This window comes from Pan troglodytes, chromosome 13 (assembly GCF_028858775.2).
Source record: "Pan troglodytes isolate AG18354 chromosome 13, NHGRI_mPanTro3-v2.0_pri, whole genome shotgun sequence".
NCBI classification, from domain to species: domain Eukaryota; kingdom Metazoa; phylum Chordata; class Mammalia; order Primates; family Hominidae; genus Pan; species Pan troglodytes.
Window position 1 is genome coordinate 129942914 of NC_072411.2, and position 25220 is coordinate 129968133.

Consider the following 25220-nt stretch of genomic DNA (forward strand, 5'->3'; position numbering starts at 1 on the left):
GCTCATGCCTGCAATCTCAACACTTTGGGAGGCCAGGGCAGGATGACTGCTTGAGGTCAGGTGTTTGAGACCAGCCTGGACAACATAGCGAGGCCCTATCTCTTAAAAAAAAAAATACATGTTCATGTATCTTTATAATACAATGATTTCTATTTCTTGGGGGTATATACCCAGTAACAGGAATGATGGGTCAAATGGTATTTCTGTTTCTAGATCTTTGAGGAATCGCCACACTGTCTTCCACAATGGTTGAAGTAATTTATGTTCCCACCAACAATGTAAAAGCATTTATTTTTCTCGGCAACCTGGCCAGTGGGAACGGAACGATGAGAACACATGGACACATGGGGCGAACAACATGCCCTTGGGTCTGTCGGGGAAATGGGGAGGCGGGGGAGGAAGAATGGCTAATGGATGCTTGGCTTATACCGAGGTGATGGGTTAATTTGTGCAGCAAACCACCATGGCAAACGTTTACCTGTGTAACAAACCTGCACATCCTGCACCTGTACCCCAGAACTTAAAATACAAGTTGATGAAAAAACAAACAAACAAAGATTTAGCGTGGTGTGGTGAAGCATGCCTGTAATCCTAGCTACTTGGGAGGCTGAGGTGAGAGGATCACTTCAGCCCCGGAGTTTGAGGCTGCAGTAAGCTGTAATCATGCTGCTGCACTCCAGTCTGGGCGACAGAGTGAGATCCTGTCTGAAAAAAAAAATGCAGAAGAAAAAATGCACTAAATATGAACACATGTCCCTTATAAACATAGTAACCACCTGTGCTGTTTGGGAGGATCACGTCCACAACAAAGTATTATTCTGGAATAGACTGTTCTTTTGTCTTTTTTCCATTTATCATTCCATTTTGATCCCGTAATATTATCTGCCTCTAAAAAGTGCTCTAAACATCCCTTTGCTTCCACTGCTTCTAAGGTGAGGACATGAATTGACTTGATTTTCTGAGTTCATACCTGTGAAAGCCAGATGTTTACCTTTCCCCTTCATTTTCTGTGCGTTCCAAATCACAAGATAGTCTTTTAAAAGTTACTCCTGTAGCAGTCATCTTCACCCATTACTATAAGCTCTATCACTTTTTAAAAAGGTACAAGAACACTGTGTAAACAGTAGATTAAAAATTTTAAAAGGCTGGGTGTAGTGGCTCATGCTTGTAATCCCAGCGCTTTGGGAGGCTGAGGCAGGTGGATCACCTGAGGTCAGGAGTTCAAGACTAGCCTGGCCAATATAGTGAAACCCCATCTCTACTAATAACACAAAAATTAGTCGGTTGCGGTCGTGGGTGCCTGTAATCCCAGCTACTTGGGTGGCTGAGGCAGGAGAATCACTTGAACCCGGGAGATGGAGGTTGCAGTGAGTGGAGATCATGCCACTGCACCCCAACCTGGGCAACAGAGAACGACTGTGTTAATAACAACAACAAAAGGCACATTCCCTAAACAAAAGTCAGCCTATCAGGCTCTCACGATTTGAAACATGCAGTGAAGATGCTGAAAGTAGAAAGAAAGAGTCAATTCATCAGCTGCTCTTTTTAGCGGAGACTCAGAGCAGCTAAATCCACAACAGACCTTACCTTGGTGGACTTGGACGCACAGGAGAGGGTTTACAGTGGCACAGTGTTAGCTACAACAGCAGATTGAGGAGGTGAACCCTGAGCTTTGGCCTTTGCTCCACTCCAGAGCTACAGTGACCCTGGGCGGGTCTCCCTGCTGCACCTGCACGGCAGACCAGAGTGCACTTGCCCCCTGACCCTGTTGCAGCACACCACGTGAGCCCTGAAGAAAATGGCCACAGACACTGTGGGGATACACAGAGGCACTGATCCAGCCAGCATCTTTGACTTTGAATGAGCCAACACCTTTGCATTGCAAGTGGTCACTTCAGTTGCCTTGGAACTAATGGGTTCCTTTCTTCTTTTGCTGGTAGAAAAATAATTATTTTTCAGCCAGGTGCGGTGGCTTATGCCTGTAATACTACCACTTTGGGAGGCCAAGTCAGGTGGATCGCTTGAGCTCAGGTGTTCGAGACTAGCCTGAGCAACACGGTGAAACCTCGTCTCTACAAAAATACAAAGTTAGCCAGGCATGGTGATGCGCACCTGTAATCCCAGCTACCTGGGAGGCTGAGGTGGGAGGATCGCTGAAGACCTGAAGGTGGAGGTTGCAATGAGCTGAGATGGTGCCACTGCACTCCAGCCTGGGCAATGGAGCAAGACCCTGTTCTCAAAAAATATACAATAAAATAAAATATAATAAAAAAAAAATTTAAAAAATAATGGAAATAATTATTTTTCATATTATGAAAAAAGCCACAGCTGTCCCACCAAGGATGCTTCAGTTCTCTACTGTTTGGCCTCCAGCTTCTCTCAATCTCTATTTTTTTTGAGACAGAGTCTCACTCTATTGCCCAGGCTGGAGTCCAGTGGTGCAATTTCAGCTCACTACAACCTCTGCCTCCCAGGTTCAAGCGATTCTCCTGCTTCAGCCTCCCAAGTAGTTGAGATTACAGGTGCCTGCCACCATGCCTGGCTAGTTTTTTGTATTTTTAGTAGAGACGGGATTTCACCATGTTGGCCAGGCTGGTGTTGAACTCCTGACCTCAGGTGATCCACTTGCCTTGGCCTCCCAAAGTGCCAGGATTACACATGTGAGCCACCGTGCCCAGCCTGAATCTGTATTTGGAGCCCATTGCCATGTATTCCACATAAGGCCACATTGTTTACTGCTGGCTCCCCTTCTTTGGGGTATGTGGGGTGCCACAGCCTTTTGAAAAAAACTCTCTTGCTAGCATACCTAATCCTACTTCATTTTAAAATGCTCTTAGTTTTCTTTTTTTTAATCTCCCACAAAAGTTAACTTGTATTTTGACTATGAATGGATTTGGCAGGAGTAGCTTCTCATGATTTTTGTTTTTATCTGCCTTGCAACCTATTACATGTTTGCAAAATTTCTTTTTATGCAACCTATTACACAGTTGTAGTCTCTTTGTATCAGAGTTCAATTTTTTCTTTCTTCTTTTATTTCAATTATTACCATGTTATTGGCTTTTCCACTTTTAACCATCTCCTTAAATTGTTCTTTCCACCTGGCAGCCAGACACGGTGGCTCATGCCCGTAATCCCAGCATTTTGGGAGGCTGAGGCGGGAGGATTGCTTGAGCCCAGGAGAGCCTGGGCAACATAGTGAGACCCTGTCTCTATCAAACAAACAAACAAACAAACCAAAAAAACCACAAAAAAACCTTTCCAACTGGCTGCAGGCTACCCTTCTTTGATAGATAAATGCTTTCACAATAATTATAAGTGTTTAGTTGATTTTTAATACTATCTCTGAAACTCTCAGTGTTCTTACAGTGACTGCAAGATAAGTTCATTTGTCATCCTAATTCTGTAGCATAGAAAAACTAAGGTTTTTGTTTATTTGTTTTTAGTGGGAAACAAAAAAAAATTACTTCATTGCTAGGATCTCATTTGGAGTGAGTTACAAATGAAGATTGGAACTCACATCTCCTGGGTTTGCTGCTGTATTTCCTTCAGTGAGTCTTATCTCAGAGTCACTGTGCGGATTAAGACCTTTCCATAGTTGTGCACACAACAATGTTCACGAATTATTCATATATGCATTGGGGAATCATATTGGATCTAAGCTAATTTGGCCCTTATTTAAATTTCAGACATGGATAGTGTCCTATTTCCTAATCCATAGGTTGTCTGTATCTATCTCTAAGTGCATATACTTAAAAGCCCTATGTCCATAAATATTTCCAAGTATATTTTCCATTTTTGTAGGGTAAACAACTGTTAAAAAGCAAGAACTGCAGAAACTGAGGCCGGGCACTGTGCCTCATGCCTGTAATCCCAGCACTTTGGGAGGCCGAGGCGGGTGGATGACTTGAGGTCAGGAGTTCAAGATCAGCCTGGCCAACATTGGTGAAACCCCGTCTCAAACTAAAAAATGCAAAAATTAGCCAGGCATGGTGGCAGGCACCTGTAATTCTAGCTACTTGGCAGACTGAGGCACGAGAATCACTTGCACCTGGGAAGTGGAGGTTGCAAATGCCGAGATGGAGCAAATGCACTCCAGCCTGGGTGACAGAGCGAGACTCTGTCCCAAAAACAACAACAACAAAAGAACTGCAGAAGCTGGCATGCACTGGTGGGTTTCCTGAAGCCAGGGTGATTTTCTAGCTAAGGTAAAGCCTTATTTGGTCAGATTCCTCCACCCATACACACCCACTTGCACACCCAGAGGATGGAATTCTCCCACAGCCAAAGCACTCAGAGCTGTGGGGTTCCCTGAGGTACGGGACAAGGTGACCTGATGAAAGCAAGTAACTCCCTCAAACCTGATAAGTTTCCCACAACTGACTGCCTGGAGAAGAACAAGATATTGGGTGGGTGGAAAGAAATCACTTTATCAAGTCCTCGTCCATGTTGTACTGACAATACTGCCAGAATTAACCCAGATGCCAGTAATTTGGAAGGAAATTATCTACAATAGTGGTCCCCAACCTTCCTGGCACCAGGAACCCGTTTCATGGAAGACAATTTTTCCAGAAAAAATGGGGGAGGAGTTAGGGGGAATGGTTTTGGGATGAAACTGTTCCATCTCAGATCATCAGGCATTAGATTCTCACAAGGAGCTCGTAACCTAGATCCCTTGCATGCACAGTTCACAGTAGGATTTGCACTTCCTGGAGAATCTAATGCCGCCACTGATCTGAGGGGAGACGGAGCTCAGGTGGTAATGCTTGCTTGCCCGCCACTCACCTCCTGCTGTAATGGCCTGTTCTTAACAGGCCATAGGACCCCTGATCTAGAATCCCCACTCTCCACCTACTTCCTGCCCACTCCTTTCTACTAATCATTCCAGCCATCTCAGAGAGGGTGTCTAGCCAGGCAGCCATCTGAGAAATGGGCTGGCCTGATTTTCACAATAGGTCAGAACTTTACTGCAGTCAAAACACTTCTTTCAAATAGAAGAGCAATAAATTGGTAATTGTATGTTTGCCAGACCCCGTCTCTACAAAAATACAAAATAAGGCTGGGTGCGGTGGCTTACACCTGTAATCCCAGCATTTTGGGAGGCTGAGACAGGCAGATCACCTCAGGTCAGGAGTTTGAGACCAGCCTGGCCAACATGGTGAAACCCCGTCTCTAATACAAATACAAAAGAATTAGCTGGGCATGGTGGTGGGTTTCTATACTCCCAGCTACTTGGGAGGCTGAGGCACAAGAATCTCTTGAACCCAGGAGGTGGAGGCTGCAGTAAGCCAAGATAGTGCCACTGCATTCTGGCCTGGGTGACAGAGCGAGACTCTGTCTCAAAAAAATAAAATAAAATAAAATAAAATAAAATAAAATAAAATAAAAATTGGAAGGTGGTTCCACCAACTTCTAGGGAGTTATTGTATTCTGGCTGTAACTTCATCTTACTTGAAATGCATCTTACTGATCACTGCCTTACTCCATACACAAAAACTAAGTTGACATAACAAATACTAACACCACAGCATGCCATCCAGAAGGAAACAGATCTTCGTTACCTAGGGACTGGCACATATTTGAAATAATAAAAAGAACCTTAAAAGAAAAAAAAAGATAAATTGCATTTCATCAAAAAGCCACATCTGCTTATCAAGAGGTACTGTTAAGAAACTGAATGGAAAGGAGGCTGAGCGCCGTGGCTCATGCCTATAGTCCCAGCATTTTGGGAGGCCGAGGTAGGTGGATTACTTGAGGTCAGGAGTTTGAGAACATCCTGGCCAACATGGCGAAACCCCGTCTCTACTAAAAATACAAAAATTACCCAGGCGTGGTGGCACAAGCCTGTAATCCCAGCTACTCGGGAGGCTGAGGTAGAAGAATCGCTTGAACCCAGGAGGTGAAGGTTGTAGTGAGCCGAGATCCCGCTATTGCACTCCAGCCTGGGCGACAGAATGAAACTCTGTCTCCAAAAAAAAAAAAAAAAAAAAGCCACATCTGCTTCTCGAGAGGTACTGTTAAGAAACTGGCAAGGGACCAGGTGCAGTGGCTCACGACTGTAATCCCAGCACTTTGGGAAGCTGATGCAGGAGGGTCACTTGAGCCTGGGAGTTCAAGACCAGCCTGGACAACACCTTTTTTTGTCTGTACAAAAAAATACCACACACAGACACACACACACAAAGGCAAAGAAATTAGAAAGGGAAGCCACAGACTGAAGAGAAAATAGTCTTAAAAGCAATATCTGATAAAAGAATTGTCTCCAAAATAAAGAACCCCTGCAACTCAATAAGAATAGATGAACAAAAGATTTAAATACTTTGCAAAAGATGTGGTTGGCCAAGAGCACATGCAAAGATACTCAACATAAGTAATCAGAAATGCTAAGTTAAAGCTAGGAGAGAAAACTAGCACTAGAATGGCTACAGAGGCCAGCATACCAAATGTTGGCAAAGATTTAGAGCAAGTGAATCCATATACATTGCTTGTTCGAATGTAAAATGGTACCAACCCTTTGGAAAATCATTTGGCAATCTATCCAAGAATGTTCATATATTTATATTTGTGAAAAAATGAGAAGCAACTAAATGTCCATTAAATGGGGAATGAATAAATAATGATAAATGTTGGCAACCAATACTAATTAGCAATAAAAAGGAGTGAACTATTGCAAATACGTGAATGAACATAAAAAGAAAAATTTGCTGTGCCAAGGAATCCAGACACAAAAAAATGTATGATTTCATTAACATGTAAAGTCCTAAAACAAGCAAAACTTATCTGTAGTGATGTAAAATCGGATTGGTGGTTGCCTGGGGTGGGAGGTAGGGAAGAGAGTGACTGCAATAGAGCGCAGGGGACCTTCCTGGGGTGAACAAAACACTCTACACCTTGATTGTGGTGATGGTTACAAACATTTGTCCAAACTCATGCATTCATACTATACACTTATAATATACATTTTCTTATTTGTAAACCATACTGCTAGGGTTTCAATATCTGTCCTCTTCAAAACTCATGTTAAATCTTAATCCCAGGCTGGGTGCAGTGGCTCACACCTATAATCCCAGCACTTTGAGAGGCTGAGGCAGGATTGCTTGAGGCCCGGAGTTCAAGATCAGACTGGTCAAGATAGCAAGAATACGGTTCTACAAAAAAATTAAGTAAATTGACTGGGCATGGTGGTACATGCCAAGCTACTGAGAAGCTGAGGCAGGAAAATCCCTTGAGCCCAGGATATCAAGGCTGCAGTGAGCCATGATTGCACCATTGCATTCCAGGTTGGGCTGGACAGTGAGACCCTGTTGTAAAAAAAAAAAAAAAAAAGAGGGGGTGGGGCTTTTCAAGAGTGATTAGATCATAAGGGCTCTGTGCTCATGAATGAATTAGCTCATTCATGAATTAATGGAGTCAAAGGTTAATGTATTAATGGGTCATCATGGGAGGGGAACTTGTGGTTTTCTAAGAGAAAGCCCTGAGCTTGCAGCCTTAGCCCTCTGACCGTGTGATACCTGCGCCACCTTGGGATTCTTTAGAGTCCATATTAGAAAGAAGTGCCCCCTAAACCTTGGACTTCCCGGCCTCCATAACTGTAAGAAATAAAGCTCTTTTCTTTCTAAATTTCCCAGGTTCAGGTATTGTTATAAGCAACAGAAAACAGATTAAGAAAAAAAAGATGTACTTCAATAAAGATGATTTGAAAAAAAAAACAACAAAACAAATCACTGATACACGGAAGAAAATAAACCAGTCTCAAACATTATCCTGTGTACAAGAATCCAGATACAAAAAGGACATAGCATGAAGATTTCATTTACGCCAGGTCCAAAACAACCGAAACTACTTCATGCTGATAGAAATCACAACTACGGTCATCTTGGAGGTGGGGGTGGGTAAGAATTGATGGTAAAAGGGCAGGAGGCAATTTTCTGGGTTGATGAAATATCCTATATCTTGATGGGATATAGTTATGTGGGTGTACACAATTATAAACACTTAAACTTAAAATCTTTGTTTGTATGTAGATTATACCTCAACCTAAAGAAATGCATCCTACTCTCCCTCCTCCAAAGCATTTTACTGTGTACAACTCTCTGTAGCTCTGGACTTTTCTAGGGGTGCAATGACTATTTTAAATTTAAAGTCCACATCAGGGCAAGGCCTCCGTATAATAGGAAAACTGAACAGGATCTTTGAAACTGAGTCTGTCCCAGAACATTTCTGATGAAAACAGTGCCCGTAACGCAAAGCTAGGACAGGGCAATAAACCTTGTAAGTCTGGCCACATATAACATTCTTCAGTTCATACAGATAGAATCTGAATCTCAGAAGCTGAGGTAGGAGGATCCCTTGAGTTACCTGTTTTTTTCTGTGCCCCCGGTTTCTTTCTTTCCAGAACCAAGCTGGCTTCCTGTCTTCAGATCCAACTTCTGCTCCTTCCTGCTGCCCGCCACTATGAAAATCCCTTTCCATACCCTGGAGTCTCTTGTCCTCCTCCTTCAGACAGAGCTGCCAAGAGCAATAGCTTTATACGCAGAAGCCCATCCACTTCTGGTGGCTTTATGTACTGGGGCCCACCCTCTTCTGCAGCCAATGCCATTTGAAATCCCATTCAGAAAAAAAAAAAAAAAAAAAAAAGCAGACACCCAGATCCAGATCTTTCTGAAACACAAGTGATTAGAGAGATAAATACATGAATAACACCTTTCCCTGACTATTCTTTTTTTTTTTTTATTTTTTGAGACAGAGTCTCCCTCTGTCACCCAGGCTGGAGTCTGGAGTGTAGTGGCACAATCTCCCCACTCACCGCAACCACTGCCTCCTGGGTTCAAGCGATTCTCCCACCTCAGTCCCCTGAGTAGCTGAGACCACAGGCACCTGCCACCAGGCCTGGCTAATTTTTGTATTTTTAGTAGAGACAGGGTTTTGCCTTGTTGGTCAGGCTGGTTTTGAACTCCTGACCTCAAGTGCTCCACCCGCCTCAGCCACTCAAAGTGCTGGGATTACAGGTGTGAGCCACCGTGCCCGGCCTTGCCCTGACTATTCTTACTAAAGTCACCTAATTTAGCTTCTATAGAATTTTGTGCTAAGTGACCTAGACTCTCAAAAAACTACAAAGTAGCCTTATCACCCATCTATAATCCTTTATGTCAAACCCCACACCACCCCCCAAAAAGAACTTTGCTGAAATAAAGCATGCCACACAACTTCCAAAGACGTAAACTAGACCCAGATATTCAGTATGTGGGCCAGAATAGTTCTGTTGTTTGTTTTTGTAAGAGCAGAAACAAGTGATATTTTTAAAATTTTATTTTTAGTAAAGATGGGGCTTTGCCATGTTGGCCAGGCTACTCTTGAACTCCTGGCCTCAAGAAATCCGCCTGCCTTGGCCTCCCAAAGTGCTGGGATTACAGGTGTGAGCCACCGCACCCAGCCCAAGTGATCTTTAAGATGCTTCAGATGTTATTTTATCATATATGGTACCATTCCTTTTAATTTGCATGAGGTGTTTGCTGGCAAATTAATCATTTCCTTCCAAATTCTGTTTATTCTGTTATGTCTATGTCCAGATCAATCTAGTCTTAGGGAGAGCAGGAGGAATATGCCTAAGAAAACCATAAAACTAAGAAAAACATAAAACGGCTTAGAAAGTCAACTGAGCCCAGCCTGGGCAAAATAGCGAGACCTCACCTCTATAAAAAATACAAAAATTAGCCAGGCATGGTGGTGTGTGCCTATAGTGCCAGGTAGTTGGGAGACTGAAGTGGGAAGATTGCTTGAACAGGGAAAGTCAAGGCTGCGGTGAGCCGAGATCCCAGCCACTGCACTCCAGCCTGGGCAACAAGAGCGAGACTCCGTCTCAAAAAAAAAAAAAAAAAAAAAAAAAATTTCAAAAACCCCAAACAAAACAAAACAAAAAAGGAAAGTCAGCTGACATCTAATCCTTGAGATGCAGTGAAAGTATCTGATTAAATGCACTGAGAGAAGGTGGGGTTGTAGGGAAAAAATTGGATTAAAGAAAAATTAGAGGTCATTTGAGCTATTTTACAACTCTGTAAATTTTAACAACTGATGGCAATGTTAAGTAATTATTGTCTATAGACATGCAAATAAGGTTTATCCCATGAAGGACAACAGTCTTCCTTTCCCCCATGGAAAACCAGTTTCAATATTCCTGATCTATATTTCATTATTCAATATTCCTGATCTACGAATGTACCCATTCTTTGGGTTCTTCTCTGATCTGGCTACTACAGACTCATCAGTTTCGTCACTAATAAGTGCCGGGACTCAGAAGCCGATACCCCAAAATATGGGGCTTTGACATGCTGGAGACCTCAAGGTCTTTCTGACCTTCCCGGCTCCCAGCTCAAAAAAAACCTTTATCTGCCTAAGATCCAGACCCACCAAAAGGGACAACTGTTTCTTTTCCCTTCCCTGTAAGACCAAGAATATACCCCACACCTGAACAGACCCTTTCACAAGATATTGTAGCTTATTCTCTCCCCTGACCCATTCATGCTCCCTAGCAGAAGCCCATCCACTTCTGCTGGATGCTCTTCTGCTCCCTCCCGTAACCTCATTTGCCAGGGTAGTCTATAAGCTTCTGAGACATGCTGCAGGGTGGGTAATCAATCACTCTGATTCTCCCTGTGTGCATGTTAAATAAATGTGTATGCATTTACCATTACACAACCTTAAAAGAGTCTTGTTGGTCTATTAGCAATAATGACTGAAGGAAATTGGTATTTTTGTCCATTTCAGCTACTACTGGGATAATCTTATAAGATATTTGGGAAGTTATGTTTTGGTCTATTTAATATATGTACCTCGATGAAAAAAACACCTTTTGCCACAGGAGACACCAATGTTTCAATATTGATAGGAGCAAAACACATGAGAGTGCTTTTTTTTTTTTTTTTTTGAGGCAGAATCTTGCTCTGTCGCCCAGGCTGGAGTGCAGTGGTGCAATCTTGGCTCACTGCAACCTTCGCCTCCCAAGTTCAAGCCATTCTTCAGCCTCAGCCTGCAGTGTAGCTGGGATTACAGGCACCCGCCACCATGCCCGGCTAATTTTTGCCTTTTTAGTAGAGACGGGGTTTCATCCCAGGGCCAAGCTAGTCTCGAACTCCTGACCTCAAGCAATCCGCCCCGCTCAGCCTCCCAAAGTGCTGGGATTACAGGCGTGAGCCACTGTGCCTGGCCTGAAAGTACTTTTAGAAAACATTATTCCTTTACCTTTTTCAAACTTGAAGCACTCCGAAAGTCCCAACCTTTTGCACATTTGCGGCAGCGACATTGATTTGGTAAACAGCTATCACACTATTTATTATTTGATGACTTAGGTATCCTTTCCAGCCGTGTTTTTGTAAGGTGTAGTTGCGTTTTCTTTTAGTTTCAATTAACTAAATTTCAAGTGGTTCCCAAAAAAGCCCCTGCTCTCTTAAATTCAAACTCACCTTCCTTTTTCCCACTAGGAAGGACCTTTTCTCCATCCTTGGATTGGAATTTGGAATTCTATGCTAAAATGCCTTTTCAGTTAAAATCTGTGAACGTGGGATGTAACCATAGGAGGTGCTGGCACTTTACGAGAATCATGATTTTATTTAATCTGCGCTTCCAGAAGGCTGCAAATGGGAATTCCAGACAAACCCACTTGGGTGAATCCCAGCACGCGGGCTGCGGCGTAGGGGGAGAGCTCCTCTCGCGGCTCCGAGTGTAGCCCAGGCCCGCAGAGCCAGGAACCCGCCCCCAGCTCTCCAAACCCGGGAAGAGAGAGGCGACACTGCTAAGACCGAGGGATGACGGTGCTTCTTCAATTAATTCGCCCCCCGAGATATTCTTACCTACAGAAGGGAGTGTCTGTTCACCAAATCGCTCACTTGCCGCACGACCACGCACCCGCGGCTGTCGGATGGATCCAGGCGCTCTTGATGGGAAGGGGGCGGAGCCTGCCTGGCCCGGAGCCCGGGGCCACGCCCCCACGCTTTGCATATGCGAATCCGGGCGTCCAGACCTTTCATCCCAGTGTGGAAGCCCAGATTTTCCTGGCCCAGGGCCGGTTTTCTGGGCAGAAACAGTCAACTCCGCTGAAAGGAGCAACTTAAGTAATACACTGACATTCAGCATAATGAAGCAAGAGGGCCTGAATCCAACAGCGATCGTTTGCTTTATTTACAAATATGTCCTTTCTTATGAATCCATTTATTTCTCTCCAAAAGCTTAGGAGAGAGGGCTGGCTGGCTGTGACCCCCACTCTACACATGAAGAAAGTGAGGCGGAAGGAAGTAGGCCTAGTAAATAGAGAAGCCTGGGTTTTAGTTGGGGCTCCTGGCTCCAGAGCCAGTGGTTATCATCACTCTGCACTTTTTTTTTTTTTAAAGGAGGTAGAGTGGGATGGTTTCCTGGCACTTTGAAAATCTGATACAAACAATTTTTTCTTTTCTTCTTCTTTTTCTTTTCTTTTCTCTTTCTTTTTTTTTTTTTTTTTTTTTTTTTTTGAGACAGAGTCTCCCTCTGTCGCCCAAGATGGAGTGCAGTGGCGCGATCTCGGCTCACTACAACCCTCCACCTCCTGGGTTCAAGCGATTCTCCTGCCTCAGCCTCCAAAAATTAACGCCCAGTTAATTTTTTGTATTTTTAGTAGAGACGGGGTTTGGTTTCACCATATTGGCCAAGCTCATCTCGAACTCCTGGCCTCGTGATCCACCTGCCTCGGCCTCTCAAAGTGCTGGGATTACAGGCGTGAGCCACCGCGCCTGGTCTTTTTTCTTTCTTTCTTTCTTTCTTTTTTTTTTTTTGAGATGGAGCCTCGCTGTTGTTGGCCCCGGGCTGGAGTGCAATGGCACGATCTCGGCTCACTGCAACCTCCACCTCCCGGGTTCCAGCAATTCTTCTGCCTCAGCCTCCTTAGCAGCTGGGATTACAGGCGCCCATCACCACGCCCAGCTAATTTTTGTATTTTTAGTAGAGATGGGGTTTCACCATGTTGCCCAGGCTGGTCTCAAACTCCTGACCTCAGGTGATCCACCCGCCTCAGCCTCCCAAAGTGCTAGGATTACAGGTGTGAGCCACAGCACCCGGCCACCTGGCCTCTTTTCTTTTCTTTTCTCTCTTTCTTTTCTTTCTTTCTTTCTTTCTTTCTTTCTTTTTTTTTTTTTTTTTTTGACAAGGTCTCACTTTATCTCCCAGGCTGGAGTGCAGTGGTGCAACCCCAGCTCACTGCAACCTCGATCTCCCAGGCTCAGTGATCCTCCTGCCTCAGCCTCCCAAGTAGCTGGGCTTGCAGGTGGGTGCCACCACGTCACATTATTTTTTTTGTTTTTTTTTTTGTAGAGACAGAGTCTCACTATCTTGCCCAGGCTGGTCTTGAACTCCTGGGCTCAAAGGATCCTCCTGCCTTGCCCTCCCAAAGTGTTGGGATTACAGGCATGAGCCACTACGCTTAGCCTGCAAAGAGTTTATATATTAAAGTGAAACTTCTTATTAAACAGAGGATTTTTTTTAAAGCATTACAAGGTTCTTATCTGTTAAAATGGAAAAAATATTTTTATTTCTGTTCATCTCTTGGTGGACTTGAAAAACCCTCCCTAAAGATAAACACTGCGTGGCTTCTAAGGGCTACCAGCGGAAGTGAAATGGATTAAAAGACCCCAAGCTGTCTTGGTTCTCTGTCCTACTACTCTGGGTTTTCTATTTTCATCTTCCTATGATTTGTGAAAAGTCCTGAGCTGAACCTTAGGTGTAGGAGTGCCCTGCTCATTGTGCAACCTTGCAAATTGCTGGGTCCTCCCAAAGAATATTGTGAAATTTTCTTAAAGGCTGAAGGTGTCATGATTTCCTTCACACCTCTTGAAGAAAATGAGTTCAAATTGGACCTTGAGAAATTTACTCTGATTCTCTAATATGTCATAGCCACAGTCTAAATCAGAGAGAGATATTGAGGAATTCATTCATGCATAGAAACATAAATGACACATTTGCAGATTACATGACATGACATTTGAGTTTGATCCCATATGATTGTGTGGGGAGAAGGGTGTGGATGGGGTCATAGATGACAAAAGATTGGCTGTGTGTTGATTATTGTTGACTTGGGCAGTAGTTCTCAGAAACTGATTGCACTATTTTCCATTTTTGTATATGTTTATTTTCCATAATACAAAATTGTTTTAAAATCATTTATTCTGACTGGGCACAGTGGCTAATGCCTGTAATATAGCACTTTGGGGAGCCGAGGTGGGTGCATCGCTTGAGCCCAGGAGTTCAAGACCAGCCTGGGCAACACAGTGAGACCCTGTCTCTACAAAAATACAAAACTTACCCAGACGTGGTAGCATGCGTCTGTAGTCCCAGCTACTTGGGAGGCTGAAGTGGGAGATTGGCTTGAGCCTAAAGAGGTGGAGGTTGCAATGAGCTGAGATCACACCATTGCACTCCAGCCTGAGTGACAGAGCCAGACCCTGTCTCAAATAAACCCACACACAAAAAAGAAAAAAAAAATCATTTGTTCATTAAGAAGTTATTTATTGAGTAACTACTATGTGCCAGACACTGTCCTAGGTGCTTGGGATACATTCGTGAACAAAGCTAAAAATCTCTGCCTTGTAATTTACATTCTAGCTTGGGATGGGGTATATAGAGGGAACATAAATAGTAAACATGATGAGTTAGTGAATTTTATAGTGTGTTAGAAAGTGGTAAGTGCCGTGGATCCCACCGAGAAGAGGCTGGAGCAGAGGACTAAGCCTGAGGCTTGGGGCTCCATCTTGGGAAAGAACCTACAGGGAGGCTGAATGAGAACAGTAGGAGAGGGAGCCATAGTGTATTAGGGAGTTGCTCAACACTGTGTACCTCCCTATTATACTTCCTCTTGCACTGTTACTAAAAAATGTGGCTGCAATTATGTCCACGAAAACCTATACAAGGCCAGGCATGGTAGCTCACGCCTGTAATCCTAGGTGAGTAGATCACCTGAGGTCAGGAGTTCGAGACTAGCCTGGCCAACATGGTGAAACCCCATCTCTACGAAAAATGCAAAAATTAGCCAGGCGTGGCGGCACACCCCTGTAATCCCAGCTGCTTGGGAGGCTGAGGCAGAAGAATCGCTTGAACCCAGGAGGTGGAGGTTGCAGTGAGCCGAGATCACGCCACTGCACTCCAGCCTGGGTGACAGAGTGAGACCCTGTCTCAAAAAAAAAAAAAAAAAAAAAGTCTATTTGAATAGTTGATATAGGAGTGGAGAAAAGGTGGCCAGGCAAAGAAAATCTCACATTAGGATTACTGCAAGTAGGCTAATTTATCTGTTTCACTCTTAAATGTTAACTCTTTGAAGGCAAATATTTGTTTAGATTTTTTTTTTTTTTTTTTTTTTTTTGAGATGGAGTCTCACTCTGTTGCCCAGGCTGTATTGCAATGGGTCGATCTTGGCTCACTGCAACCTCTGCCTCCTGGGTTCAGGGGATTCTCCTGCCTCAGCCTCCCGAGTAGCTGGGATTACAGGCACCTGCCACTACGGCCAGCTAATTTTTGTATTTTTAGTAGAGACAGGGTTTCACCATGTTAGTCAGGCTAGTCTCAAACTCCTGATCTCAGGTGATCTGCCTGCCTCGATCTCCCAAAGTGCTGGGATTATAGGTGTGAGCCACCGCACCTGGCCTTATCTTTAGATTTCTATCTTGGCTGGATAACTGGCCTAATAGAGCAGCCGCATATTTGCTGAGTGAATGAGTAAAAAACACATGGAGAGTTGGAGTGAAGCTGTGACCTGCCATACTGGGACCATCCAACACTCCCAATCATAAATCAGTTGCAGATGTTGGAGCTCATAAACCGATAACACAAAATACAGTGCCTTGAGATACCGAACTGCAGAAGCCTAAGGGTCTGTCTGATCTCCCCGACAAGGTCTCTTCCGAAGAAGCTGAAGTCTTCTGTCTGCCTAAGATCTAGACCCACCAAGGGGAACTATGGTTTTTTCTTCCCCTCCTTGTAAGAGTAAGAATGTAACCACACTTGAATAGACCCTCTCACAGTCAAAGAGAACTACTTACAAATTAATCTCAGTACCTGATCCCTTATTGTCCTTCAGCAGAATTCCTCTTCTTCCTCCTCCCATAATGTGTTTAGCCAGGCTGGTAGATTGAAGGGGGCCAGCCTCTCCACACCTGTGGGTATTTCTCGTTCATCTCTTGGTGGGACGAGAGACTGAGAAAAGAAATACGACACAGAGACAAAGTATAGAGAAAGAACACTGGGCCCAGGGGACCGGCGCTCAGCATACGGAGGACCTGCGCCGGCACCGGTCTCTGAGTTCCCTCAGTATTTATTGATCACTATCTCTACCATCTCGGCGAGGGGGATATGGCAGGACTATGGGGTAATGGTGGGGAGAGGGTCAGCAGGAAAACATGAGCCAAGGACTCTGTGTCATAAATAAGTTTAAGGAAAGGTGCTGTGCCTCGATGTGCACGTAGGCCAGATTTATGTTTGACTTTACACAAACATCTCAGTGCAGTAAAGAGCAGTATTGCCGACAGCATGTCTCATCTCCAGCCATAAGGCGTTTTCTCTTATGTCAGTAAATAGAATGTACAATCGGGTTTTACACCGAGACATTCCATTCCCAGGGATGAGCAGGAGACAGATGCCTTCCTCATATCTCAACCGCACAGAGGCCTTCCTTTCACTAATTCTCCTCAGCACAGACCCTTTATGGATGTCGGGCTGGGGGATGGTCAGGTCTTTCCCTTCCCACGAGGCCATATCTCAGGCTGTCTCAGTGGGGAAAACCTTGGACCATACCCAGGCTTTCTTGGGCAGAGGTCCCTGCGGCCTTCCGCAGTGCATGGTGTCCCTGGGTACTCGAGACTGGAGAATGGCGATGACTTTTACCAAGCATACTGCCTGCAAACACATTTTTACCAAAGCACGTCCTGCACAGCCCTAAATCCATTAAACCTTGAGTCAGTACAGCACATGTTTCTGCGAGCACAGAGTTGGAGTTAGGGTTACAGATTAACAGCACCTCAAGGCAGAATAATTTTTCTTAGTACAGAACAAAATGCAGTTTCTTATGTCTTCCTTTTTCTACACAGGCACGGTAACAATCTGATCTATCTTTCTTTCCCCCACAGTATATAAGCTTCTGAACCCTGTTGGGAGGTGGGTACACTCTGTGATTCTCCCTGTGCAAACATTAATATATTTCTATGCCTTTACCTTTTTTTTCTTTTTTAATCGCCCAGGGTGGAGTGCAGTGATGCCATCTCAGCTCACTGCAACCTCCGCCTCCCAGTTCAAGCTAATTTTTGTATTTTTAGTAGAGATGAGGTTTCACAGTGTTGGCCAGGATGGTTTCAAACTCCTGGCCTCAAGTCATCCACCAGCCTCAGCCTCCTAAAGTTCTGGGTGTATGCCTTTTCTCTAATGAATGTACCTTTTTTGTGAGTTGATTTTCAGTGAACCTTTGGAGGGTGAAGGGGAAACTGCATTGACCCCAACACGGACCCACATCCTGGGAAGATGTGTAGATGAGCACAGGAATTTCTGTCAGTGACACTGATGACCAAAGGTTGGAATTTACTCCCAATTTTTTATCTTTATTGTAAAATCTGCTACAGCATAGTATGGGTCCTGGCATCCACTAACTGAAACCCATCCCAAATTTTTACATATCACCCGTTGTCTTTTGCTTTGTTGGCCTCACCAATGCAAGGTGTACATCTTACAGAATAGAGAGATGCCTGAGAATATGGAGAGATTATTATTTTTATTAAGGAAGAGTAGCCTTTTTTTTTAAAACAGGGACACAGAAACAGGAAAGAAGTTAGTGAATGTGCAATATGAAACAACAATAAATCCATCATAAGAATTTTTTTCAAAAAAATGAAATATTAGTTCTCACGATTTTATTTTGTTAAGCTCAGAATACAAATATATTTTTGACATGGGTGGCTGTGCTTCCACCCTTTACATTGATAATATATGCTAATCTTTTATCTTTTTTTCCAAAAGAAAACAAGATTACAAAAATGACGGAGAATAATAGCATAATAGCACAATAGCATAATAGCATAATGCTAAGCCTTGGAAGATACAGGGAGAAGGAATTGAAGTAGTCATACCACCACAAAGGAGGAAAAACAATCCTGACACTTCAGACTACAAGGGACAGCATGAGCAGTTCCAACGCATCCAGGTAGATGAGGCAGGACAGAAGCAGAAAGGAAGGGTGAAGGAAAGTTTCACCAAATTCTGTGAGCAAAGCCTCAGCGTTTCTTAGGCTAGAGGTAGAGCCAGGCTGGCCCGCCTAGCAGCAGCATTGCTTCTTGCAGCAGCATTGCTTCTTGCAGCAGCACTTCTGCTGACAGCAGCCCTTCTGCTGACAGCAGCCCTTCTGCTGGTAATAGCCCTTCCCACAGCCACAGCCACTGCCACATGAGCTGCAGGTGCGGCGGCAGCAACAGATCACGGGCGTGCTGCAGCAGCCCCCACAGCAGCCGCGGCAGCAGGGGCAGCAGCTGGAGCAGCAGCCCACCCGGTAGCACCTGCAGGTGGTGTAGCTGCCACAGCCACCACCACAGCCACCACTGCAGCCACCACCACAGCCACCACTGCAGCCATCACCGCAGCCACCGCAGCTACCACTGCAGCCACCACACCCACAGCAACCCATGGTGTCAGTAGAGAGGACTCAGGTGAAGTGACGAGGAAGGACTCAGCAGAGGTGAGGAGGTCTGATGTTCTTTGCTTCAGGGGCTCTTAAATACCCCTTCCAGGCCTCACATGTGGCAGGTGGCCACTTCCTTGTTTCCTCCGGCTTCCCTGGAGGAATTTCACAAGACCCTGAGTGTATTTCCTCATTGAACACCTCTGACTTCATAGAATTGCTTATTTTCACATTTACTTCTTCCTCAAGTTATGCTTCTAATTGTTTCTTAAATATTTAGTCTTGTTTTAACGTAGCAGTTTTCAAGTGTGATCTATGAGTCTCATTTGATGAAAGCCCGTCTCCTATCTTCCATTAATCAGGATCCCTTGGTGCCGAGAGGATCTTTCCCTTGGTTTCCCCCTCCTCTAAAGGAAGGCTTTTCTGTTTTCAGGTGCTGTCTGCAGAATGCAAGAGAAGGTGAGATCCCTCATGAAGGAAACACTCAAAGCTTCACATGTCATAAGGTCCCTTGGCTAACATCTCAGAAGGTTTTCTCACCTGTTTTCAGACTTACTTTTGCTGTTAATTCACAAGTCAAAATATGAGAAAGATACCCATCTTGGGTTGATGGTCACGGTGTATTTCAAAGTGAGCTTCCCACACTGGCTCATGTTCCCCTCTTGTCCTATACTCATGGATTAGTGGATGAGGTAGCTAAGAGCCTCTGCCACCAGCTGGTTTCATGTCCCTAAAAAAGCCATGATCCCTATGTGACCCAGTTTCCTTAGCTTAGGGTAAATAATGCATAAACTTTTAAAAGACCTTATTTTTTAGAGCAATTTTTGGTTCACATCTAAATTGAGCTGAGGGCCGGGTGCAGTGGCTCACACCTGTAATCCCAGCACTTTGGGAGGCTGAGGTGGGTGGATCACTTGAGGTCAGGAGTTCCAGGCCAGCCTGGTCAACATGGTGAAACCCCATCTCTACTAAAAAATACAAAAATTAGCTGGGCGTGGTAGTGGGCACCTGTAGTCCCAGCTACTTGGGAGGATGAGGCAAGAGAATTGCTTGAACTCGACAGACGGAGGCTGCAGTGAGCCGAGATCGAGCCACTGCACTCCAGCCTGGGTGACAGAGTGAGACTCTTGCTCAAAAAATAATAGCAATATAATAATAATAATAATTGAGCTAAAAGTACAGAGTTCCCATATATTCCCTGTCCTCCCCAACACAATCTCCTTCACTACTGACATCCCATGCCAGGGTGGTACATTTGTTAAAACTGGTGAACGAACCTACAGTGAGACATCATAATCACCCAAAGTCCATAGTTTTCATCAAGGCTCACTCTTGTCTTCTTTCACCACCCTGGGTACTTAGCCCCTTCAGAATCGTATGTCCTGCCGGGTGTGGTAGCTCATGCCTGTAATCCCGGCACTTTGGGAAGCTGAGGCAGGCAGATCACCTGAGGTCAGGAGTTTGAGACCAGCCTGGCTAACATGGTGAAACCCTGTCTCTACAAAAAATACAAAAATTAACCAGGTGGTGGCTCATGTCTGCAGTCCCAGCTATGCGGAAGGCTGAGGCACGAGAATGGCTTGAATCCGGGAGGCAGAGGTTCGACAGCCTGGGCAACAGAATGAGACTTGGTCTCAAAGAAGAAAAAAAGAATCGTATGTCCTAGGAATTGTCTCCAAAAAATTAAAAGAAAAGAAGAACTTCATGTAAAGTCCTTTTGCAGCCTTCAAAGGCTATTCCTAAACTGGCATCCTTTTCCAGAGTGCTATGATGTGAGGATTTCTGTAGAGCAGTGGATCTCAATGAGGGGCAATTTTGCCCCCAGGAGACACTTAGCAACATCCGAAGACATTTTTGCTTGTTTTTTTTGTTTTGTTTTGTTTTGTTTTTGAGACAGAGTCTCACTCTGTCACCCAGGCTGGAGTGCAGTGGCACGATCTTGGCTCACTGCAAGCTCTGTCTCCCGGGTTCACGCCATTCTCCTGCCTCAGCCTCCCGAGTAGCTGGGACTACAGGCGCCCGCCACCATGCCTGGCTAATTTTTTGTATTTTCAGTAGAGACGGGGTTTCACCGTGTTAGCCAGGATGGTCTCGATCCCCTGACCTCGTGATCCGCCCACCTCGGCCTCCCAAAGTGCTGGGATTACAGGCGTGAGCCACCCTGCCCAGCTAATTCCCTTATTTCTTAATTGCCAGTGTTAGTTTCTGTTAAGATGGATGGGGATTTAACTCTCTTGTGTCACTCCTAATATATTTGTATTACTAGTTTTTGTAATATCTATAACCAATGGTAACTTGATTATTATAATATAAATATTGCTCGCGCAACTCAAGTAGTCTATATAATTACATTTCCTGAAGCAGTCTTTTATTTTTCTAAAGCATTGGATTTAATTCTCTCTCTCTCTTTTATTTTTTTAACTTTTTGCTTTTATTTCTCTTGATCTATTTGCCATTGTCAGCCATATAATGTTTCATGTAGATTTTCCTCTTGGACAGTAATTGATAAAACTTTTCAAGCCCCCAAACTTATTCTTTATTCTAATTACAAAATGCTTTCTTATTTTAAATGCCATGTGAATTGTATCAAAAAAGATGTATCATTGTGAAGGTTTACTTGTGCTTTATAAGCAATCACACAATGTTATTTTATTTATTTGTTTATTTTTTGAGCCAGAGTCTCACTCCGTCACCCAGGCTGGAGTATAGTGGTGCAATCTTGGCTCGCTGCAACCTCCGCCTCCCAGGTTCAAGTGATTCTCCTGCCTCAGCCTCCAAAGTAGCTGGGACTACAGGTATGCACCACCATGCCCAGCTAACTTTCTGTAATTTTTTTAGTAGAGATGGGGTTTCACCATGTTGGCCAGGCTGGTCTCGAACTCCTGACCTCAGGTGATCCACCCGCCTTGGTCTCCCAAAATGCTGGGATTACAGGCATGAGCCACCACACCTGGCCAACACAATGTTAAATATACTGAATAATGAAACATAGAGCCAGGCTTTATAACTGTGTGGTGGGGAGCAAAATCTTCCATTCTCAGGGGGACAATCTCCAGTGAGAGTATCCCGCTGCTTCTGCAGTTGGCAATGACATATGTGCCTGAGACACCTGTCATTTCTCCAGTCTTTGGTAAGAGAATTTCTGGGCACTATACAGGAATAGCCTCCTGATAATGTTTATTCATTGTTCGAACGTTGGACCATCCATTCAAGCATTGCTGTTGTACTATATGGGCTTTCTGAGTGTGTCCAAAACTGTTGATAATACCCCCTTTCCCATGGCTATCAGGAGGTCTTACTGGAATTTTTACGACATTCGACTCAGAAAATAAACAAAACAAGTAATCTCATAAACCTAGCTCCCATTCCAAAGGGCAGTAAATAATATATTATGAGATTCTCCCATGACAGTTGACCCAAACAATAACTAGGAAGTGGTCATGTGTCTTCCCTCTCCTCTTCCCAGAGTTGGTACATAAGGGCCTCCCCCAGCAGAAGGAGGCATCAGACCTCCTCACCTCTCAAGTCCTCCTTCCTCACTTCACCTGAGTCCTCTTTACTGACACCATGGGTTGCTGTGGTTGTGGAAGTTGTGGTGGCTGCAGTGGTGGCTGTGGTGGCTGCGGTGGTGGCTGCGGTGGTGGCTGTGGTGGTGGCTGTGGCAGCTGCACCACCTGCAGGTACTACCGGGTGGGCTGCTGCTCCAGCTGCTGCCCCTGCTGCCGCGGCTGCTGTGGGGGCTGCTGCAGCACACCCGTGATCTGTTGCTGCCGCCGCACCTGCAACTCATGTCGCTATGGCTGTGGGAAGGGCTGTTGCCAGCAGAAAGGCTGCTGCCAGAAGCAATGCTGCTGCTAGGCGGGTCCCCGGCCTCTGGGAAGATGCTGCAGGTAACGAACTGTCCTGTTGGTAAATTTTCTCTCCCTCCTGCCAGGCTTCTCTGATTTGAAAGTCACAAGAAGTTTTATCCACATTCCCTGGTCTCTGAGATCCTGCCTGCACGTGAAAACCACCAACACAAACCTTCTCTATCAATCACCAATCAAAGTATGAGCCCAAAAAAACAGAGGGATATTTTTAATGCTGTTTTCTTGAAATTTTACTGTTGAAATGTTTGTTTCTATTCCTTTTCCCTCCTTTCTGTAGTTTCTGTATCCTGCATGTCTGCTCCTGCTTTCTGTTTCTGTAAACCTGAGACAATATTTTCCCAATTAACCACATAAAATTGGCATTAAAGATTCATGGACATCTCCTTCTTTCTTTCGTTCTTCTAATGTGTCTAAAGGAAAGATGCGATGAAATCCAGAAAACTAACACTCCGTATGTTTGTTTGTGATGGCTTTAGAATAATAACTAACAGACTGGGTGCGGTGGCTCACGCCTGTAATTAAAGCACTTTGGGAGGCCGAGGCGGGCGGAGTTCAGGAGTTCGAGACCAGCCTGACCAATATGGTGAAACCCGTCTTTACTAAAAATACAAAAATTAGCCAGGTGTGGTGATGGGTGCCTGTAGTCCCAGCTACTTGCGAGGCTGAGGCAGGAAAATCACTTGAACCCGGGAGGTGGAGGTTGCAGTGAGCTGAGATGGCACCACTGCACTCCAGCCTGTGTGACAAAGCGAGACTCCATCTCAAAAAAAAAAAAAAAAAGAAAAGAAAAGAAAAGAAAAGAATAATCACTAATAAACTGGGTGCAGTGGCTCACACCTGTAATTCCAGCACTTTGGGAGGCTGAGGTGGGTGACTCTTAAGGCCAGGATTTCGAGACCAGCCTGGTCAACATGGTGAAACCCATCTCTACTAAAAATACAAAAAATTAGCTGGGTGTGGTGGTGTGCGCCTGTGGTCCCAGCTGCTTGGGAGACTGAGGCAGGAGAATCACTTTGAACCTGGGAGGTGAGGGTTGCAGTGAGCTGAGATCATACCGCTGCACTCCAGCCTGGGCAACAGAGTGAGACTCTGTCAAAAAAAAAAAAAAAAAAAAAGAAAAGAAAAGAGAAGAAATCATGAATAATCTGTTCCTAATAGGTTTTCACACAGTGGTAAAAGTTTGTTGGCTTCTATCTGAATTAGAAAAAAGATTCAGAAAACTATCAATGAGATCTTATTTCATCACTTTCTCTCTACCCTTAGATTCAAATTTTCTGACAGAGTTTAACCTCAGCATCTATAGCCAGATGAAATTCAATACCTAAAGCTATTTAGGTCTTGGTTATTTTGGTTTTGGTTCTATTAACAGACTAAAATTTAATTACAGTTCAATGAAATTAAAAAAATTCATCATCAGTACTAGTTAATTGTCTTTCTGGTAGATTATGGTCACAAAATACTAATGTGGCCATACTGGAATAAATCTATTAGTAAAAGTTGTGACCTACTAAGGCACTATATCCACTTTAATTTTGTATATATATATATTTTTTCTTTTTTTTTTTGAGATGGAGTCTCACTCTGTTGCCCAGGCTGGAGTGCAGTGGCGTGATCTCGGCTGACTGCCACCTCCGCCTCCTGGGTTCAAGCGATTCTCCCGCCTCTGCCTCCTGAGTAGCTGGGATTACCAGTGCCCACTACCACACCTGGCTAATTTTTGTATGTTTAGCAGAGATGGGGTTTCACTTTGTTGGCCAGGCTGGTCTCGAACTCCCAACCTCAGGTGAGTTGGCCTTGGCCTCCCAAAGTTTTGGGATTACAGGCGTGAGCCACTGCGCTTAGCCCTACTTTAATTATATTCTATCACAAATAAGTAAGAATATTATAAGAACAAAAAAATACAGAGTTCACAAGGGGTGGCTTTCATACCACATCTGTAAGTCCCCTGAAAGTGAAGCCACATATGGTGTATGTTGAAAAACCCATCTTCTGAATGTAGTGTCCTTTTTTAAATGAGATATCCATTAGAATTTTGAGCTCAACTCTGTTCCCTGTTGAAAGCAAGAGATGGAGAAAGGGACAGAAGACTTCTCCGTGGTGTTGGCAGCCACCCTGGGCCTGAGAAAGGTAATTTACTGATTCTTGCTCCTGGACCACAGAGGTCTCTTCTCTTTCTCTTCCATTCTTGGAAGCACCCACAGAAAGTAGATACTTCAGAAATGCTACAGTGAAAAGAACCGTAGAAGATGCCAGTCCAGGGGCAAGTTCAAAGTCTGCCCCTGGTGTTAAATAGTAACACCACGGATGCTTCCAAAGAGAGGCTGTTATGAGAGTTTCATAAGAGTCAAGGAAAAATGGGCACTTCTTGCCTGACTCAAGTGTGTTTCTATAGGGACCTAAAAGATGAGGGGCTACAGTGCTGACTTGGTGGTTATTTCTTGTTATTGCCTGTCAGTTTCAGCATCAATATGTGGATCAAAAGAACCGGGTAATAATATAAAGTAGATGAATTTGTTTCAGCATATATCTGGCAATCACAAACTTTGCATCAGACACTGTGGTGGGCACAGTAGGACACGTGAAAACAAGCCCCAGATGGCCAGGATTTGAGTAATAACTGGCAGTTTCCCTAATTCTTATTCCCTTTTTCCAATATAAGACCAATTAGAGAGAGTCGAATATGC

General features: G+C 44.3%; 3 protein-coding genes across 7 annotated transcripts in view; 1 reads left to right on the forward strand and 2 right to left on the reverse strand.

Annotated features, from left to right (window-relative positions):
• SLC19A3 (solute carrier family 19 member 3) overlaps window positions 1-11944 on the reverse strand; it is a 30480-nt gene extending 18536 nt beyond the window's left edge. The window contains exons 1-2 of one of the 5 annotated variants that reach the window (XM_016950622.4): window positions 11844-11942; window positions 8356-8505 (exon numbers count right to left, since the gene is read on the reverse strand). The gene's annotated coding sequence lies outside the window, so the exon portion shown is untranslated. Of the gene's footprint in view, window positions 1-1587; window positions 2231-8355; window positions 8701-11843 lie in introns of those variants that run through there. The other 4 variants (XM_063790823.1, XM_016950620.3, XM_016950621.4 and 1 more) reach the window with 4 other exon arrangements.
• A 6363-nt stretch (window positions 11945-18307) lies between these two features.
• Window positions 18308-18673, reverse strand: LOC129143283 (small cysteine and glycine repeat-containing protein 6-like). Its single transcript, XM_054678853.1, has one exon. The coding sequence runs from the start codon at window positions 18671-18673 to the stop codon at window positions 18308-18310; it is 366 nt and encodes a 121-aa protein (XP_054534828.1).
• A 3561-nt stretch (window positions 18674-22234) lies between these two features.
• Window positions 22235-22525, forward strand: SCYGR7 (small cysteine and glycine repeat containing 7). Its single transcript, XM_054678838.1, has one exon. The coding sequence runs from the start codon at window positions 22235-22237 to the stop codon at window positions 22523-22525; it is 291 nt and encodes a 96-aa protein (XP_054534813.1).
• The last annotated feature ends 2695 nt before the right edge of the window (window positions 22526-25220 follow it).